The sequence below is a fragment of the Petaurus breviceps genome, unplaced genomic scaffold (assembly GCF_028583685.1).
Source record: "Petaurus breviceps papuanus isolate PSGF00001 unplaced genomic scaffold, PetGlider_PUasm1.0 138, whole genome shotgun sequence".
In the NCBI taxonomy this organism is placed as follows: domain Eukaryota; kingdom Metazoa; phylum Chordata; class Mammalia; order Diprotodontia; family Petauridae; genus Petaurus; species Petaurus breviceps.
In genome coordinates this window covers 930,789-952,008 of record NW_027185694.1, presented here as the reverse complement: position 1 = coordinate 952,008, position 21,220 = coordinate 930,789, and the positions used below count along the sequence as shown (strand labels likewise).

General features: G+C 39.4%; 1 protein-coding gene across 2 annotated transcripts in view; it reads left to right on the top strand.

Moving 5' to 3' along the window:
- The window catches only part of NTRK2 (neurotrophic receptor tyrosine kinase 2), a 428,347-nt gene that overhangs the window by 258,951 nt on the left and 148,176 nt on the right, over nt 1–21,220 (top strand). Inside the window, exon 13 of one of the 2 annotated variants that reach the window (XM_069105064.1) lies at nt 643–1,418. The exons of the other annotated variant lie outside the window; for it this stretch is intronic. Within the exon in view, the coding sequence (XP_068961165.1) occupies nt 643–671 (29 nt within the window). The 3' untranslated portion in view covers nt 672–1,418. Of the gene's footprint in view, nt 1–642; nt 1,419–21,220 lie in introns of those variants that run through there. 2 annotated transcript variants of the gene reach the window in all.

Sequence of the window (21,220 nt, the reverse complement as noted above, 5' to 3'; positions counted from 1 at the left end):
GAGAGAGAGATGGAGGGAGGGGGAGAGGAGAGAGAGAGAGAGAGAGAGAGAGAGAGAGAGAGAGAGAGAGAGAGACAGACAGACAGACAGACAGACAGACAGAGACAGAGAGACAGAGACAGAGAGAGGAGAGAGAGACAGAGAGAATGAGAAAATAAGTTTTGGAATGTTCTTATTAACTTTCCATGGAAAACACATAAGTTTTCTTATGGAATACATTAAGAGTTTAGTCAGGATTATACTGTGTGGAAGTCACTGTAGACCAAGAAGCGAAGAGTGTGAGATGTCAGGATAGTGTGAATGGGAGGGGGTCACTTGACTCTAAGCTTTAGTTCAACAAATAACAGCTAGTACAATAAAAATCCAGGCTAATCATGATGCTTATATAGGATGTGAGTAATTTTTTTTCCAAATGCTTAAACCTAACTTTGTTTAGTAAAGAACTAGATGTGAAATGGAGGGAAGAGTTTTTAAACTTAAGGTGACAAGTACCACAATGGAAACCCCACTAACGTGCTTGGCCTTGGTTAGGTTGTCACCACGTTCAAGGGCTCTGTTTTCCAGGGTTTTAGCAGTTTGCACAGACAGGACTCAACTGCTGCAGAGCACGTTTCAATAGAAAGTCTGTCTACTTTATTTCAGGGCCCAGAGGTTCCCCCAAGACCGCCTGATAATAATTTGGTATTTGGAAGCTCCTGTGTCACTGCAGGAATTAAAGGAGCCTAAATCCAGGCCTGATGGAGGAGAAGAGTTCTATGGTTTATCTGCAAATTCTGGCCAGACAACACCTTGACGTCACTCCTTAGCTTCTCTAACATAGCCAAGAAAAGAAGTTACCTTCCAAAGACAATACAGTGTGCTCTATTGACCATCCCCAACCAAGTAGTATGCCAATTTAACTGTAGCCCAATCTCCTCGATCCATCAGGATTGCAAGATGGTGGTGATGATATTAGCGACATCAAGTCTGCAGCTTGTCTTCTGTAGTTAACCCAACTAGTCTGTTTAGGCTTAGCAGCTTCATCTGACAGCATGAGCTGGTTTCCCAGTAGGATTTGGGTCAGCAAGTGGCCCCATTGCCACTTTCTCCTTGACTGCTGAGAAGGTCTTTGCATACAGGGCACAATGGAAGCAGCCCTTCTGGGCTGAAAAGACTTAAAGCTTGGGTTCCCTTGAAAGATGGAGATTTGTCATACCTTCCCCTTTAGGGAAGGCGAACCTCTCAGACTCGCCGTGCTCCCTCCGAAATTGTGTTGTTTTTTTTTCCCCTCCCTTGTCAGCGCTAACTCTAGTGCAGTCATACAAATTAGCCTGGATTATTTGTGCTTGCTGTATGTATCTGTATGAACCCATCCTCATAGAGTGTGGTGTACACATACCTAGGGGTCCGTAATGCATTATAGCAGAGAAATACTCAAGCATTTGGGATTTTGTTCATTTTAATTCTATTTTCAGTTATGTGAATATTATTAAACGCCTTCATCCCGAACCACATTTCATCAGATTCGCTATTTCATGTGTATATGTACAGATATACGTGTTTCCACATAGGTTTCCGGAAAGCAATGTAGACTCCTAGGATAGGGTCCAAAGGATGTCATGCTAAGATTAAGAGAATAAAAAAGGCTACTGGGAAGTAAGAATTGGAATAAAAATGGAATTTAACACATAAGAAACTAATCTTCAGTTGCCACAGTTAGCCATTGTGACAGTGCAAATGGTGGGAAAGGAGGAACATTTTGTTCAATGTGTAGGTTTTTAAGCCTACCTGTAGGGACACCAGAACAGGGGTTTTTAATGTTTTTGTGTGTCGAGAGCCCCTTTGGCAGTCTGAAGAAGCCTATGAACCCCTTCTTCAAAAAATGGTTTTAAATATATAAAATAAAATATGTGGGATTATAAATGAAACTAATTATATTGAAATACAGTCATCAAAATATTTTTTTAAAAAGGTCATGGACCCTAGGTTAAGCATCCCAGTTCTAGAACAGCCTGAGGTTATATTTTTTAAAGAATTAAGAGTATATGTAGGGCGGCCAGGTGGCTCAGCGAGTAAGAGTACCGGCTCCAGTGTTGGGACGACCTGGAGATCGAATCCCGGGCTCAGACACTCAGCACCACACCCAGAAATAACTGGCCGTGTAACCTTGAGCAAGTTACTTAACCCCGATTGCTTAAAAAAAAAAAAAAAAAAAAGGGTGTTTAACTAAACCAAAATTCCCCCCCCCCCCATTCTGCAGAGGGAGGATAGAACTCTCAAGGGTGTTGCGTAAGGCAGTGTTAGAGGGGACACTGACTCTTGAGCTAGTACCCTTTCAGGGGCAGTATCACACTGGTCCTAGTAGAGGCAATAGGAAGACATTGAAGCTTCTTGAGTAGAGGAGTCACTGGGTCAAAATCAAAGTCCCTCAGAGTTGGAAGAGGTCTCATATGCCACCTAGGTTAACCCAGGCCATTCCCTCTGCAACATTATGTCCCTTTCAATGACAGGGTTCTCTTGTGATGACACTGTAGAACAAATTTCCAAGGACATTGTGGGAAATGATAAGAAAAAAATATGCAAAATTCTATTTCAATTTCTTAGAAAAAAGCAGCTAAATTAATGCTGCATGTTTATTTTTCAAACTTTTTTATTTTAGAAATTTCACTGAAATGGTTTGTTACCAAGCCAAATGTGAAAGATATTTAGGTCAGCAAACATTTATTAGACCCCTACAGTGCTAGGCACATAGTGGCTTCATTCATTGGCTTAATAGATATTTGTTGACTGAATGCAAGGCACTATACTAGGAGCAGAAGAAACAAAAACTTTTTTTTTAAATAAAGCAGTTTTTGTCAAGGTGATATTTTCCTTGTAGAGTACAACATTTGTATAGATAAGTATAAGATAATTTGATGAACACTAGCACCCAGGGGAATCAGGAAAGTCTCCCCATTGGAGATGTCCCATAAGTTGAACTCTGAAGGAAGCTAAGAATATAAGAGGCAGAGGTGAGGAGGGAGGGCACCTCCAGGCAGTTCTGTGCGAATTACAATCTTAGGAGGTAGAATTCTGAGGTCAGGAAATAGCAATGAGCCATTTTGACTGGAACATAGAGTACATAAAGAGGAATACCATGAAATAATTCTAGAAAGATAGACTGGAGCCTGACTCTGAAAGAATGGAAGTGAAATGCCAAGTAAAGGAGACTGTACTTTATTTTAAAGACAATAGTAAACCACTAAAGATTCACAACAACTGAAAATAAAGAAACATTTGTTTCTTATCATTTAGACACAATCATCTTCTCCCCACCTTAGTCAGAGTCATTCTTTGACTCTAGGATACATGGAATTAATGTAGGGGAAAAATCCAAAATCAGATCCTGAATCTAACAGCTATTGTGGAGACATAGTTATGGACTGATGCTAGAAAGGCATTCATATCAGAATCTGGAAGGCACTGATAACTTGAAGTTATCTTCTAACCAAGATAAGAATTATGAAGCAGGAACACATCAGATATTTCAGTTCAAATTCTCCACACCATCAGAAGCATCCCCGAAGAACTTTAAGGGGTTCAATATCCTAATGCCTTTGTTCTGGATATTTCCCAAAGAGCAGCCCCTTCTGAGAAAGAGTTTGTCAAAAGGATTCATGTAATTTAACAGGATCTTTTTTTAATTTCTGATTAGTCACTCTTGCATGTGCTGGCAGATTGGAGAAACAGGATAACCCCAGCAAACTCTGATACTGAAGAACCACTTTAAACTGTTAAGAAGCTTCTTCCTCTCAGATGCTGGGAAATTTGAGTAGCTCCTTTAGTGGATTGAACAAGCAATATGAGTAAAGATTGTGAAATCATGCTGAGATTTTCTTGGATGCAACATATACTTTGAGTTATTTTTTTAAATAATAAGACACAGCTTTTGTTCTTGTGAAGATCTTTGTGCACCTTCAGGAATTTTGCTAGGCTCTAGGATTCTGCTATGATCTCTCTTTTTCTCTTTCATGGAATCATAGCATAATAGTATTTAGAGCTGAGGACCAGAGAGTTGAAGTTACTTGTCTAAGGATACTCAGCAATTAGTCAGTAGAACAGGATTCAAATCCAGGTCTTCTGACTCAATGACAGAGCCTTGAAAATATGACATATGTAGTTGTATTGAAGTAAGTAAGGATATTTAGTCTAGAAAACAGAAGACTTGGGGTGGTGGAAGGGAAATGGTTGTTGTTCAGTTGTTTTCAGTTGTGTCTGACTCTGTGACTCTATTTAGGGTTTTCTTGGCAAGGATACTGGAGTGGTTTGCCATTTCCTTCTCTAGCTCATTTTACAGATAAGGAAATGGAGGCAAAAGGCAAATGGGGCTATGTGACTTGCCCAGGGTCACACAGCTAATGTGTCGGAGGCCATATTTAAACTCAGGAGGAAGAGTCTTCCTGGCTCCAAGTCCAGTGCTGTATCAACTGTACCACCGAGCTGCCCTGGAGGGAAGGCAGTAATTCTTAATTAAGATTGTCTAATAGGAAAAAGGATTAGATCTGTTCTGTCTGATGACAAAAAGCAGAACCAAGAACAAATGGATAGAATTCGCAGAGAGGCAGATTTAGGCCCAGTAAACTAACAATCTATCCAAGAACATGATGGACTGCTTTGAGATATAGCAGATTCTTTCTTACTGGTAGTCTTAAAGGAAAGGCTGGATGGCCACTTGTTATGTGTGTTGTCTAGGGGATTCTTTTGAGAGTGAGAGTTGACCTAGATGGCCGCAGTGGTTTCTTCCCATTCTGAAACTCTGTGATTCTGATTCTGACTCCAAATCTAGTGAGCTTTCCACAATACCTTATAGTTTCTTGTGTTCTTGCTGTTTATTGTTCTTTCCTCAAAGGTTACCTTGATCAACAAGTAAGCATGTTGTTCTCTCTGTCAGAAATGGAGAAGCTGAAGCTCAAACATCTCAAGGGTTTGTTCTGAGCACATGGAAGATACAAGTCCACTTCCTGGTAGTTAAATCTTAAATTACATATCCGTAGACCCAGAGATTAAAAGGAATCAAGGTAGACTCAATGGGAAGGAGTCAGCCAACCTATTGAGTAATGCAAATCAGCAAACTTAGCCTGTCCCTTTTGTCTAAGTTTTCATGGTAGGATACCTTGGTGGGAGAACTCTGAATTCTGGTGGGAGTGACTCTTGTCTTCTCTTGGTCATTCAGCATAAAGGACAACAATTGGACAGACTGTCAAGGGCATATGGATAATGTTGATCAACATTGGCAAGGCATGAGAAAATTTGATAGTACCAATGGAATTTAAAACAGCCTAATGACTTTGGAAATCCATTCATTAAAGTCAGTTTTCACCTTGCTCAATCACTTTGAATGTCCTTTCGTCTCCTGTGCCATGAAGTCTACCCATTTGGTGCTTATGGTGCCCTTGTGTGTCAGGTGCCTTCATATACTTATACTGTGCATGAGTTGATATTGGCCATATCTAGATAGCTCTACTTCAGTGTGAAAATCCTCAAGAAATATGATTTATGTGCTATCACAAGATTAATATCATTTGCTGTCATGTGGCAATATTCTATCAACGCTAGTATTTCTTAAGATTAACAGATTAAAAATTATATAAAAATGATTAAATTCTTGAACTTTGTAAGACATTAGATTATTGTGGCATTGCATTGGAGTGGAAAAGTTCTATAGACAAACAATCTGATAGATCACAAGCCTAGTTTCTAGATTGTTATCATTTACATTGCATTAAGACCCATTTAAAGGAGAGAAATGCTGTATCATTACTTTTCTTATTGCTGTTACTGAGCACAATCACTTAACAATTATTGACATCCTGGGTTCTCTGTAGAACAATTCATCTAATACCCCACATTTATTATGACAGGCCACATTTTTAAGCTATCATTTAAAAAGCCCTTTTTATCAAATGACCCTCTGAGGTGGGTAGTATATGAAGTAATATTCCCATTGTACTGACAAGAAAAGGTTCGTAAAGAGGGACATATCTTAGAATCATAGAATATTAGAATTAGAAGTTTTATCTGGGTAAATCAGTAGCAGAAATTTGAACCCAGTCTTATTATGCAAATCACGTATCCTTTCCGCTAAACCTGAGAGTTCTTAAACATTTTTGCGTCATTACACTTTTGGCAATGTGGTGAAGCTTATGAACTCATCTTAAGATAATACATTTAAATGAATAAAATGAAATATACAGGGTTATAAAGGAAACTAATTATAATGGAATGAGGATGTAAGATTTTTTTCCCTATTCAAGTTCTGCAACCCCCTGAAATTTATCCATGAATTCATTGGCAGTCCATGGACCCCAATTTAAGAATCCCAGCACAATGCCATTATGCTCAGTTGAATTTGTAGTAATGACTAAACTCATCTATCCACACTCCACTTAGTGACCAAAGTGAGCTGGCCAAAGTAAGAAGGTTACCCATAGTAATAGAGCACACCAAGAATAACAGACCTTTTCCCTGGAATTCAGCCTCTGACCTCATTCACAGTGTTTTAACCAACTGAACTCACCAGCCATAGAGTCCCTCCTGGGAGCTTGGCAGATGAGCTTTAAATAGAACTTTCCTTGTGCTATACATGATCAAAGAACCAGTGATTATCATGCCTTGTTCCATCAATGCTATGTTCTCATAACCTTTGAATTTTACTGATTGACAATGATAATACATATAGGTACTCTGCAGTTTGTTTAAGTGGGTTGATGCTTCCCCCTGAATTACCTTGAAGTACTGAAGTAAAGTCAACAATTATTAAACATTTATTAAGCACCTACTATATGCCAGTCATTGTGCCAAGCACTAGGGCTTTAATAAAGCAAAACAGTCTCGTCCCTTAGGGAGCCTGTGTTCTAATAGGAGAGACATCATATAAACAATTATGTACAAATAGCATATGGGGCAGCTAGGTGCTGTAGTAGATAGTATTCGGGCCTGGAGTCAGGAAGACTTCTCTTCTAGCCTCAGGTCTAGCTGTGGGGCCCTGGGCAAATCACTTACCCCAATGTCCTTATCTGTAAAATGGGCTGAAGAAGGAAATGGCAAACCACTCCAGTATCTTTGCCTAGAAATCTCCAAATGGGTCACAAAGAGTCAGACACAGATAAAAAACAGGATAGATACAGGATAAATTAGAGGTAGTCTGAGAGAGTAGGCACTAGCATAAAGGAAATCTGGGAAAGGACTCTTGCAGAAGATGACATTTTAGCTGGAACCTGAAGGAAGCCAGGGAATCTTGAGGAAAATTAAGGAGGTCAATGCCATTGAATTTTAGAATAGGTGGAAAGGAATAGAAAAATAGAATAGAAGAAAGGAATAAGAAGCCTAGGAAAGCAGGAGAGCACCAGGTTAAGAAAGGCTTTATAAGTCAGATTTTGTTATTTGATCCTGTAATGTTGAGTATGCTTGTTAAAGTGTGTTATGCAGTGGTAGAGGGGCTTCTTCCCCCTCTTTCAAACACCTTTTTTTGAGGAAATGGTGAGAGAAAGAAAGGGTTAAAAAGTTCCTCTAGTCTTTTTTCAATTCTTAAGATTTCTGTGATTCCTATTTAGATTTCTATCATTCCTGGTCTTTGAAAACAGGAATTATTTTGGCTTCATATGGTTCTTACTATCAGCGATGGTTATCTATATTGGAGACCCCAAAACTTATAGCTTAAAGCTTAAGGGAGGAAGAACTAACAGGCAAAAGTTAAAAAAAATTTATCCTCCAATGTACCTATTCCTATATCCTGCTCCACTTATGGAGAGTGGATACATTCTGTACAATTTCCTAAATGCCATATCAAGTTTTATGCCTGAAGGGTGTCTTAGCCAAATTGGGGTCAGATGCCTGATACTTTGGCACAGACCATAGATGTTGTAGACAGTAATCTAATATATTTATTGATACTACAAAAACTCTGTATTATCTCCTGAAATGATATATGGAGCCTGGCATTCCTCACTCCTCTGTATTTATATTCTGTCACTCCCCAAATTGAAAAAGTTGACAGGACTTCTGGAAAGGGAATCCATTTGGAAGAAGGGGGAGGGCAAGATGTCCTGAATCCTAATCTACAAACTTTTGGGATGAATTCAGACTTAAGTTCAATGTGAAGTTTTTTTAAAATATGTGAATCTTTTTTCTTTCTAAAAAAAGATTTTTTACAATTGGTGCGGCTTTATGCCCTTCCTGTTGGTATTTTGAACTTAAAGAAAATCTGCAAAACAAAAATAAGCCAAAAGACTCATGGGATCACAAATCTAAAGTTGAAAGAGACTTCAGAGGTAATATAGTGCAACCCTTTATTTTACAGATGAGGAAACTGAGGTCCAGAAATCCAGATGTAGTTGAAGGTTTTTGGCCAAAAACCATAGTCGTAAAATGACATCTATCTGATAAACTACTTTCATTTTCTTCCCCAGTATTGTTAATTTCCTTTTCAGTTCTTACCACTTTCCTCCAAGATGCTTGCCCCCCTCCAAATACCCCCATCCCCCCATCCCATGCAATTCCTTTATTTTATAAAAGGAATCGTTATGGTTAGCCATGTCTCACTGAAGTCCTGGGCTTTATACTTCTCTTTCAGGCAGACTGATCTGTGTTGGAGTATTCCAACTAATTTACATTTCAACCTAGATCAAAATGAAGGTCAGAATGTCCCCACACAGTAGCAAATGGCCTTAATGTTTGCAGATGGAAAAATAACTTTTATCAGATCCATTCAAACAAACTGACAGTGAATGGAGATAGTCTTGGCATGGTGGTGATTTTTTGTTTTTTACTATCCTAGCAATCCAGTTACCATGAAGTCATTAACAGGAATAAAAGGTCTATATAGGGCAACAATTATAGAGCTTGCTTCAGAAACAGAAAGACTGGAGTTCAAATCCTGTCTCTAGTACATAATGACAAGGTGACCTTGGGCAATTCACTGAACTTCTCAGATCCCCAGGCAGCTCTCAAAGATTCTAAGTTCCAGAAGAGTTGCAACTATGCATTGGCAGAGGGAGTTTCCTAACCCACACCTTCCTATTCCAGTGAAATCATGTGTCCTTACCCACCCCAACCCTGACCTTTACCTCTCCAAACAATGCACATATTTGTGGTAAACCTATATTTTTCTTTCGATCTTGCTATAAAATGGGAAGCCTTCCTTTTTAACCATACAGTGAAGTTTAACAACAAAATTTAGGCCAAATTTACTTATCCTTGTACCATTTAACTTCATCTCTTTCCTGGGCTACATGACTTCAGAATCATAGACTTTAGAACTCGGGAGGATTTGAGAGATCATCTCATTCAAATTCTCTCCTCCATTTTACAGAAACTGAGATTCAAGGAGGAAGTTATTTGTATTTTTGTCTCTCTTTTTTTATTAGTTCCTAAATTCCACAAGAACAGCAGCTGTTTTAATCCTCACCTTTGTCTCTACTTCCTAACATGAGACTTTGTATATAGTAGGTGCTTAATAAATGTTTTTTAATTGAACAGAAGTGACTTGCCAAGGATTCCACAATGAGGCATTGGCAAAATTTGTGCTAGACCTTGGTTTACTGCCTCTCTTAATATTCCTTTCATTATTTGAAGCTTTTGATGATATCTTTTAAACAATGGCATCAATAAAATTCCTAGGGGAGGGGCAAATTAGATGATAATCTTTCCAAAAGGATTTATTATTGATTAAAAAAAAAACCACGACTGAACACCAAGTGTTCTCACTTGCAAACTGGGTTGTTCAGACTCCAGTAAAATTGCTAAATTGTGACTTAAATGATGATTGCAATGCAGGGTTAGAACTATCTAATATTTGTAATTGTGCATGGTAAGGGGCATAGTTAATATGAATTTCTGATTGATGATCATATGAGAAACAAGAATTCATGATAGGAGTTATGTGAAGCAAAACAGAGTAAGGATAAATTGCTTTTCTGACCTATTCTTCACAGCCTTATTATTTTGCTTTAAGTGCAAAAGTCCATGTTTCCATATTGGCAGAAATGAAAAGGGTCAGCTTTCTGATAGGTCTTTTACCATTCGTGAGTCTCTTTTCCTTTCTTTTTTTTTTTTTTAAATGTGAGTCAGCCATTGATAAATGGCACTGCTCCCACTGGGATAATAAGGGTCTCATCTAGGAGAATTGTCATCTAAAACTTTAGGCCTGGGGCTAAGATTTTCCAAGTTACTACCACAGTTTGTTGAATTAGGTGAAAGACAAAACCAAGGAGGAAAAAAGAAAGGTCACAAACAAACAAAAAAACCCACTTTCAGCTATGTTTATGAAGGTTAAGGGCCATTGTTACAGACCTGTACAAAGGACTCTGGTAGGATCTTAAATCTAGAGTGGAAGGAACCTCGAAGGTCTTGTAGTAACCCCCCTTCCCACACAGACATATTCCCACTGCCATTTTATATATGAGGAAACTGAAGCTCGGGAAAGTGAATGGACTTGCCCAAAGTCCTGCATGAAGTAAACATCAGAAGCAGGATTTGAATTCAGGTCATTTGACTTCAGAATCAGTATGCTTTCCACTGTACTTGTAAACCTATTCCAAGCTCTAGATCCATTTGCTTTCCCATCATGCCATCTTGGGTGACTTCTTTTCCATCAGGGAAATCGCAAGAGTTTAGAAATATGCTATTCAGATATAAAACATCTGCTCACACTCTCTCATCATTGCTCACTGAGCTCCAATATCAGTTTGAGGAGGGTACCCCAATACAGACAGGGCATAGCAGTTCCTACCTTGCCTTAGCAGTCACTTTTTTCCAAAGCAGTTTATCCCCCCTCCATTAAAGTCCCATCCGTCTACTCTAGAAGCAGGCACAATCCTTCAGGGATCCCCAGTTTAGGGACTCAAGCTCACTCAGACCACTGGGTGGATATCCAGCCCACCTGGTACTCAGTTGTGCTGATTTCACTCAACTTCAGTACCTCTCAGTCCTTTCCTCCTGTGTATACTCAGAATACCCAGGGACAAATCTTCTCAAAATTTATTTTTCAGCATCAAAGGTAAAGTTAGAAAAATCATGAAATAAACCCAGGAGATTCCAGAACATTCAGCAACAAGCCCTATGTGACCGACCCCACCCCCCCTTTTCCTTGTATGGCTGTTTGTGTCTTAACTTGGGCACCCCCATTAAGATCTATGCCCAGGTTTAGATAGCACAAGGTTAAAGCAGAAGATTGTAATTATTAGAAAACCTAGTGTGATAGAGGTAGCACCTTTGGTCATTCAGGTCACATCTCTGGGCTTTCTTCTCCCCTGGGGAGCACAGAGAAAAGGAGGTGCTTTTCAGCCTCTCCAAATTCAGCCCCTAAATTCCAAAAAGAATTCAAATCCCATCACTACAGGGCTTCTCAACCTTTTTATTGTCAAGGATATTTACAAGACTTGGGAGTCTGGTAAAGCCTATGGACCTCAGAACAGTATGTTTAAATGTATAAACTAAAATACATAGGATCACAAAATTAATTATATTGACATGCAGTCATCAAAATATATTTTTAAGAAATTTTGCAGACCCCAGGTTAAGAATCCTTACGTTACTGGTAACTAACCCAGTGCTTCTAGGTCAACCAGCCCTGCCCTCACTCACTCCCATGACCTAGGCAGTTTGCAACAGAAACCTGGAGAAGTTAGATGTTCATGCTTCAGACACACTGACCTGGACAGAATCTGATTTTTCAGCCCTTCATCATTGCTCATACCAAGCTAGTGTGCCCTGGGAGTGGGGGAAGGGAGGAAGGTGGGGTACTGGAAACCTCCCACAAGCCCAAGACCTGTGTACACTACACAACACTTAGGTAGAACAGGAACTCCTTGGCAAGCCTGAGGCACCTCTAACACCTACACCCTCACACTCACACTTTTATTTATTTTTAATTGTCAGGCATTTGTTCTCTCTCACTCTTTCCTTTCCCCACAGTAAAAAAAAAAAAACAAATTATAAGAAATACACAGAGTCAAGCAAAAACAAAGTCCTACATTGGCCATGTCAAAAAATCTATGTCTCAGGTTGCATTTTGAGTGCATTGCCTGTAGTTAGGTGGTGCTTATGGATAGAGCCCTGAACTTGGAATCAGGCAGAACTCACCTTCATGAACTCAAATCTGGCCTCAGACACTTACCAGCTGTGCAACCCTGGGCAAATTACTTAACCCTGTTTGCCTCAGTTTCCTCATCTGTAAAATGAGCTGGAGAAGGAAATGGCAAGCTACTCTAGTATGTTTGCCAAGAAAACCTCAAAATGAGGTCATAAAGAGTAGGACTGAATAACAACAGCCTTTGTAGTCATCACCCACTCCGACTTTCAAGGTACTCTGCAGGTAGGTTTACTATAACCAACCTTACAGTGAATACCTCTTTTTCTCATTCCCTAATCTCACATGAATTTACACCCAGGGCACTCTCATTTCAACCATTGCCTCCCACTGAGAGCTGGCTTGTTTTACTGCATACAAGTCAGCCTTCAAACTATCAACTCATATACACACAAGTTTTGGAGCTGCTTCCCTATCAGATGCACCAAAACCTCCCATCCTCCCCCACCTCCAACTCTCATAACTGTGAATGTGGACTTCCCCTTCTGCTTACCCTAGTGGCTAGAAGTGAAAAGGAAATCTCTCCCCTTGTCCAGACATAGTTGTGTCTTTTTCCTCTCCCAACCCCCAGTGAGTGTCCCAAGTTCCTGACAGCTACAGTAAATTGTCTTTTAATGAAAATCTTCAGCAACAACAATGCCTAATCATTCCTTACTTCTATACCCATACAACCAGCCAGAGAATTCAGACAGTTCCTTGGAGTTTGTGCTAATGGGGTTTGACTTCTGTACATTGGAACATTAATTAGAATAAGGCTTTGATAGGTGAAATATTCTTCCTACAAAAAGAATTTGATTAGTTTGTTTTCTTCTTTCTCCATTTTATATATCTAATTAAGTTCATTTTCATACCTAGTAGCATTTTCCTATGAAATGAAAGGAGATAATCTTTTTTCTTTTTTTTTTTTAACTAATAAAGCAATGCAACATTGTGGGTAGAGGACTGGCTCCAAGCAGGAGTGATGGTAAATGTTTAACAATTTAACTTAGGATCCATCTTACCTTCATATCTCTTGTAGAATGATGAATGTATAATCAACAACTCATATCATCCTAAGAAGTCAAATGACAGTCATTACAAAATTTTTAAAAGCTATTGTCATTTGTAGATGTTACTAAATGTTTGCTGGCAGTTTTGTAGACATCTAATGCGTCTTTCATTACTAGTTCAATTAAAAGAAATGATTTTAGTGATTTGACTGCCTGGTCTTTACTTCTGTTTCCACTCTGGATTTAGAGATGGGGGTGGAGCGGGAAGCAGAAAATACCTTTTTACTGCATTAAGTTGCAGCACAGTCTATGAGACCTTCCAGTAATACCGCAATAGATTTTCTTTTCTTTTGTTAAAAATTGTATTGGTGCCTTTTGTTTTTACATCATGTTTATTTCTGAATACGTGCCCTTGCCTCCAATGAGCCTTCCTTTCAAGACAAGAATGTAAAGCAAATAAATAACACACAAAAACAGTTCAGCAAAACAATGTATTGAGCACATGTGTCAATAATTCCTTGTCATGATTCAGGTGGATCTTGAAGCTTAGATTTCTTGCTGTTCATTTCCCATAATATCCACACTAGGGTATTATCTCTGCAAGCCTGTGATGTAAACTCTACCTCTCCCCTGCATTCAACCTTCTGAAAGTTCCCAAGTTATAGAGATTCTATTTTAGATGTTCTGATACTTTGTATTAGGTGAGTCTGGAAGGAGAAGTCCAAGAGAGCGGAGATAGGAAGAGTAAAAGAAGGAGATATTTTGGGAGAAATTAGAATGGAGTACTGGATGAGCTGATTGAGGCTACAAGGAAAAGCCATTGAAAGCTAGAGACCTGGAGTGGAAAGGGGAGTGGGACAGGTATGGGGGGCTTGGAGCAGGGGCAGGGCATTGTGATAGAGACTGAGTACAAAGAAAATTAAGAAACTACTAGAGGGAAGTTTCTGGTCAAGGGCCTGGGGAGTGAGAAGAATCTGACCTGGATGTTAGGTGACATTGAAGTGGAGTTTTTGCTCAGAATTTGGACTGTACCAACAAGGAATTAAATACGTCAAGGATTGAAGTCATAGGTCTGAGCTATCCAATCAGGAACAAAACTCAGAATGAAATGAAATAGGAAAGCATGTATTAAGGTCTTCCTATGAGTCAAGCATAGTGTTAAATACTGGGTGTACAAATTCAAACAAAGCAAGAGAATTCCTGCCCTCAAAGAGTTAATATTCTAATATGGTAAGATATTACATATAGGGGAATGGGGACTTGGAGGAAGAACTTTGGCAGTGTTGGTTTGATTATTGTTCTCAGGGCTCAAATAGGAAGGGATAGATGGTATTTGGCATGAAGATGGCAGAGGAGTTGCATGGTAGATCTGGGACCAGGCTACATTCGGTGAATGCTCATCATTTGGAAGCCATGGACCCCAAGTTGGAGTTGGAGGCCAAAGCACTGATGCATAGCAGCATGAAGACGTTGTCCAAAGCCCAAGGAATGAAAATGCTTCATCATCTGGGCAGATAGATGGCATGGGGGAAAACAAACTGGATTTGGAATCAGGAAGATCTGATGGGATTCAAATCCCCTCAGAAAATTAACTAACTTGGTGATGCCGGGCAAGGCACTTCAGCTTCCCCATCTCTAAAATGGGGGTGATAATTGTTGTGTGGATCAAGTGAGATAATGAACTATATAAATATTAGACTGTGTTTCTATAACTTGCCTCTTCCATATGTAGCTTATACTTCTAAGATGACTTTGCCCTTGGCGGTTTAACACTCTAACCAACTAACTGAGCACGGATGTGCCAAAGGAGGCATTGGGAAAGAGAAGTTCTGAAAAAGAAAAGAAAGAGAAAGGACTTATTATTTGGGAGAACTCTTCCCCAATCATTTTGAATTACTTGACTGCATAAAACTTTTTTTTTTAGAGTAGGGGCTCTTAACCATTTTTTGCTCAGAATTCCTTTGGAAATTTGGTAAAGCCTATGTATCTTCCCAGAATAATATTTTTAATTGTACAAAATGCAAAATAAAATCCATAGGATTACAAGGGAGACCAAGTATACTGAAATATAGTTGTTAAAACATATTTTTTTAAAGTTATTAGGCCTTAGGGAAATAACTTTTATTCTAGGGAAATTCTTTTACCAGACAACTGTCCCTTTTGTCCACACCTGTATTTCCTGCCTAGCTAGCCACTAATTTGTGGTTACCATCACCAGTAAGTTTCTAGGCCAGGTTCACTCAGAACTAGTTCTTACCAACCTAATTCTTCTCCTTCAACTCCTACAGAGCTTCTGGCTATTACTAGCTATTTCCACAGTCTTTGGATATCCTATCTTGCTGTGCCTTTAGACATTTATATAATTTTACTCTCTGTGGCTTGCTTGCCAAGCCTCCAGTTTCATGTGTGTCTTCTAGTCCTAGGCTCCCACTCCATCATTCCCTTAGAACCCTGCTTTGTGTGACCTAGAGTGTAACAAATTGGCCCCCTTCTTGGATTTCAACCTCTCATTCAGTTTACCTTAATGGAGGTACTTCCTCCCACCCCTCCATTGGATAAGGACTGATGAGGTGAACATGTCAATTTGATCCATTTCATTCTTAATTTTTACCTGGGTTGAATGAATAGTTTTCCATTTATTTATGTAAACCAATCTATTTGCTGTCCTCAGTGTAGACAACTTAAAAAACAATGAGGGCTGTGAAACTTCTGGTTCATGTGCAGATGGGCACAATTGAGTGAACACAATCTTCCTGGCAGTCTTCTCTCTCTCCAAACTCAATATACTTTAAAAAAATTATCATTCTCTATTGACTGGTCAGGACAAGCACATTTTTTTCTGGTATACCCTAGTGTAAATATATCTATTCTTCAAGGACTGTTTTGTCCTAAATCTACCATTATAGACCATTCCTCTGCTTACACAGATTGGTTTCCTTTCCCTTTCTACAGCTCAGTAGCTTGTCTTCAAGCATTGCTGTGACCAACCAATTCATCACCAGAAGGTCAACCTGGGGATAAGTCTCTTTGAACTTGGCAGGCTCATTTCTTGTGAAAGCCCAGGAACACAGTCTGTCACCAGACTGATCTTTGAAGTCATTCCAGCTTGATAGACCTGCCAGAGCTTGAACTTCACTGGCAGGGCCTTCAAGAACCCAATGTCACCTTCATGTGATGAGGAAAGAGCATAATTCTATTGTTATATGAATGGAGGCATATGTGCTGGAAAAAATTTCTTTACCCTTTTCCTCTAAAAGGTAATAACACATAATTATCTAATGAATAGAGAAAGAGGTAATACCGGGGTCCTCTTATGGGTGGAGGTACACAGGAATCAGCTTTGTTTTGAGAATGTCCACTGTTAATTGATAGTATTGATAATAATTTTTGATTATAATTCCATACTTAGACAAAGATATTAATTCTGTGCATTTTCAAGTTGGGGAGATTGTCTCATTAACTTACCATATAAATTATTAAATATCAAAGTTACACTATTGGTGACCATTCATTAAGTACCTACTTTTTTGCTAGGCATTGAGGATACAAACACAAAAATCAGATAGCCAGCATCCTTAAAGAGCTTACATTCTAGTGGGGAAAGACAACACATGAGATTGTAAATTTAGAGCTGGAAGGGACTGAAAGACATTGACTCAAATTCCCCTCATTTTATTGATGAGGAAACTAATGCTGAGAAAGGCCAAACAACCTGCCCAGAATCACATGCCTACTAAGTATCTGAGGCAGAACTGAAATTCAGGTCCCCCTGGCCCTAGAACTAGCACTCTTCACTGCTCCACCCAGCTGCTGATAGGGGAGTGAAGTTCAAGAAATGTTTGAAAAATCCTAAGGACTGTGTGAGTGAAGCTAGAGGACAGAAAAAAAAAAAAGTTTTCAGACTTTTTGGTCTAAGGACTCCTTTAAACTTAAAAAATGCTTAGGATCCCAGAGAGCTTTTGTTTATATGCATCTGTTGATATCTACCAAATTAAAAATTTAAACATATGATGATGATGATGATGATGATGATGATGGTGGTGGTGGTGGTGGATGTGATGGTGGTGGTTTTGACTTTCTGCGCTCCTCGAAAGGGTCTTGTGGACTCCCAGAGGTTCCTGGACCAGACTTTGAGAATTACTGGGGTAGTGGTCAAACCATTCCCAAAACAATGATGATATCGATTTGGTTCATGTTGTCAGTGTAAGAATAAAAGATGGAAGAGAGGCACACCTGTGAAGGAGCAGGGCAGATGGTAAGACCTCCATGCCAAGCAGGCCCTGGTGTCTTCGGAGAGTTGGATGGGATGTGATGCATGGTATGGCACAGGCTGAGTTTTCCCTCATCCATAAGGACAGCCTAGCACCAGGACAGAGTACTGTAACTGAGAGACTCAGCTATTCCTGGTTAGTTGGTGCATCAAAGATAAAAAGACAATCTTCCTTTACTCACACAGAATCTTTTATTTAATTTTTGTTGTTGTTTTTCTTCCCCTGAAAATAACAGGATGCTGAGATTGGTTAGTGAAACATCAGTATCTATCCCCTTTTAATTAAGTGGGGAGAGAATTTGGAAGAACTATTTTAGCAGAATGGGGTGTTATAAAATTTTCAGATCACCCTAATACACAAGTACCCTTTCCCCCCAAATTTCATACCATTACCCCAGCATTGAAAGAAGAAGCTCAAAAGCACATGAAAAAAAATTATATATATATATTATGGGATGAAACTCTTTGTGCCAGGCAAAAGGCTAGGGCAATCTTATTTCTGAAATGCTCTTCAAACTTGCTGCCAGCTTTCATAACTTCAAGAGGGTTGCTCCAGTAGAAAATCAGGTAATTCAGTTATGCAAGGGCTCAGCCAGCAATGTAGGTCTCACAGCATGCTAAATTAGGCACAAAGCTCTTGATAACTCCATGTTGCCAGGGTCAGACTGTGTGCAGCTCTGAAAAGAATTTAACTCAAGAAATCATGTTGGCTAAATCAGTAAAATATAGTTGGTTTTTCTCAGAAGAAACAAGCTATGCCAATGCAAAATAGTTGTTGCAGTAACCTTTTGTGGATTGGTTTAAAGAATCCTGGAGTGATTCTTTTAATAGAGTCTGCTCTTTCCCTCTCTACTCCCCCCCACCCCAAGACATCAAAAATATGGATAATTTCAAAAAATCCTCATGTGATGTGGACATAATCATAGTTCATAGACTTTAAAGCTGGAAAGGAACCCAATCCCCTCCTTTGCATATGAGAAAACTGAGGTCCAGATAGATGAGAAGTCCAGGTTAAAAAGTACCTGAGGTTAGAAGAGAGACAGCCAACATCTGGGGAGAGGAAGGGAGAGGTCATGTAGTAAGTAAAACCCGTGTCTATTTATTTTATCTTCTAAGCACTTATGCAGCAAAGGTTTACAAAGTGCTTTATATATGCTATCTCATTTGATCATCACAACAATACTGGGAAGGAAGTGATATTATTATGCCTATTTTAAGTATGGGGAAACTGAGGCCAAGAGAAGTTAGATGACTTGTTATCTGTCACAAAGCTACTAATTGTCTGAGGCAGGGTTCTAACCCAAGTCTTCTTGATCCCATTCCGGGATTTGTGTCTGGCACTATTTCTACTGTGCCACATGCCTCCCTGACTCCAAGGTCAGTGTTCTGTTCTCTCTGGAACATGAAAAGAGCTACAGGGGCTTGAGGAAAGAAATTATTAAATCACTGTGTTCTGATAAAAATTGTTCAAATTGCATTTCAGCTCGTAATGAATTCTACTGCAACTTACTTTGACATAAATAAGACTGGGCAAGAGAAACCAGAAGTAAATCAAACAGACCCTATCCAACATCACTTATAAGTGAATAAAAATATCAGAGCAGCTTCAATTTATGGCCTCGCAATGGCTTCATTCAGATAGCGTTGTCTTATTTGGGTAATGAAACTTGCTTTTAAAAGTGAGGACCCAGACAAACCACTTGGCTAAAATATGAAAACTGGAGGTACATTAAGTAAATGCCAGGCACTGATTAGGGAGCTTGGTTGTAACAAATATTTATAGTGCTTGTGAAAAATGGAGCCTCTCAAACCTGCGGGATCCAGGCTCAACTTTTTCTGTCACTATTTTCTCCTGAGACTAGAGGTGGACAGGAATGCCTGTCCTGCTGATGATCAGCAGTTATAATTCACATGTTCCTAATTAGGCACACTGGCTCATCAACATGAGGAAAATTTAGCATTTTGTCTAGACTGCAATCTTGTCTGTCCTGGTGCAATATGCCACAACCATGACGAATCTTGCATAAGGCCTTGATAGCATCTGCAAAGCTGCTGTACAGAGACTGTTGTCTTGCAATGAGATTCTCCCCACATTTGTAAAAGAAATTCATATGGTTCTAGGATTTACATGAGACTGTGGTCCTGTCATAATGTGAGTAGTTTGTTCAATACTGTATGTTTATTCAGCCTAGCAAACTTTTATTAAGTGCCTGTTCTATGCATGGAGGGGAGCAAAGGGGCCCAGGGAATAGAGCACAGGGCCTGGAGTCAAAAAGACCTGAGTTCAAATTCAGTCTCAGACATTTACTAGCTGTGTTACCCTGGACAAGTCATTTAACCATGTTTGCCTCAGTTTCCTCATCTGTAAAAGGATCTGGAGAAGGCAATGGCAAACCAACTCTAGTATCTTTGCCAAGAAAACCCCAAATGTGCTCATGAAGAGTCGGGCATGATGGGAAAAACATGAACAGCAACAGCTGTGCATGAGAGGTAAGGTAATATAGTGGTGAGAGAGGAGACTGCCTCAAATGCTTACTCTCTGTCTGACCTTGGGCAATTCATCTCCCAGAGCTCCAGACCAGAGGTATCAAACACTTCCCTCCTAGCAACACTCCTGAGTGGGCCCCAAACCAGACTAAAATGTATTGGGGACATATTTAACAAAATAAATAAAAATACAATGAAATTTGAATAACATTACATTTTAAAACTAAGTCTATACATGGCCAATGAGTGAACTTATTTCTTTTTGAGTATGATACCACTGCTCTAGGCAGTTCTCCAAAGTTATGTTAACTACCTGCATCAGTAAAGGGAGTTTCTCATCTGGGAGTTCCACAAACCAATGAGAACACAAGTCCTTATTTCCTCACCCCTTATCATATTGCCAAAAAGTGTGCTAAATGCAGGTGATATAAAGACAAAACTGCAATGGTCCCTGCTTTTACAGAGTTTACATTCCACTTGTAGGATGGGTCGTAGAGTCAGGTAAGCCCATTGGAAGAGAGATAGCCAAAATCTGGGGAGAGGGCGAGAAGTCAGGTAGAAAGTAACACTTGAGCTTTGCTTTGAAGGAAGCTAGGAATTCAAAGAGGCAGAGGCAAGGAGAGAGTGCATTCCACACATTCCTGTGCAAAAGTGTATGTGTGTAGGTATATATGCACATAATACATGTGTGTATAGGCACAGGTATAGACCTCCATGGCTAAATGTGTGTGTGTGTGCACATGTGTGATTGACTAGAGCAGAGATTGTAGTGAAGAAAGGTAGGCTTAGGAAACTTAATATAGGCTATGTCTCACAATGTTTTTCTTTTAAGAATATAGGAAATAACTTCTCTGGCATTCTGTGGCACTGTTATCATTTGTAGTTTACGGTTATGGCTTCAGTGTCCCATCATTAATGAGAATGATTTTAGTGGGTGACTTGGGTTTATTCCTTTAAAGTCACAATTTGCACAACCTGATGTCAGTTATCCACTGTATGACATAACTGTGTATCACTATGTTAGCAGTTATTAAAAATCCCTAAGTCTTTTGAAACATTACATGAGGATAAACTGGAACCTAAAGCTTGCTTAGAGGAAGAAAACATTGATGTTGGAGACAGAGGTCCTGGGTTTGGTTCCCATTTCTATTCACTACTCACGTGATTTTAGTCAAGTTACATGACCTCATTAGCCCTCAGTTTCTACATTTGTTAAAAAAAATAAGCCGGCTGGATTGGATGACTTCTGAGGACTCAGTCCTATGTCTGTGATCCCTGTATTACCTTATCTTACTCATTTAATTTCCCTAGGCCTCTAGGTCTGGTCTCTGAAATAAAGGGGGTGCGACTAGACAGACTCTAAAATCC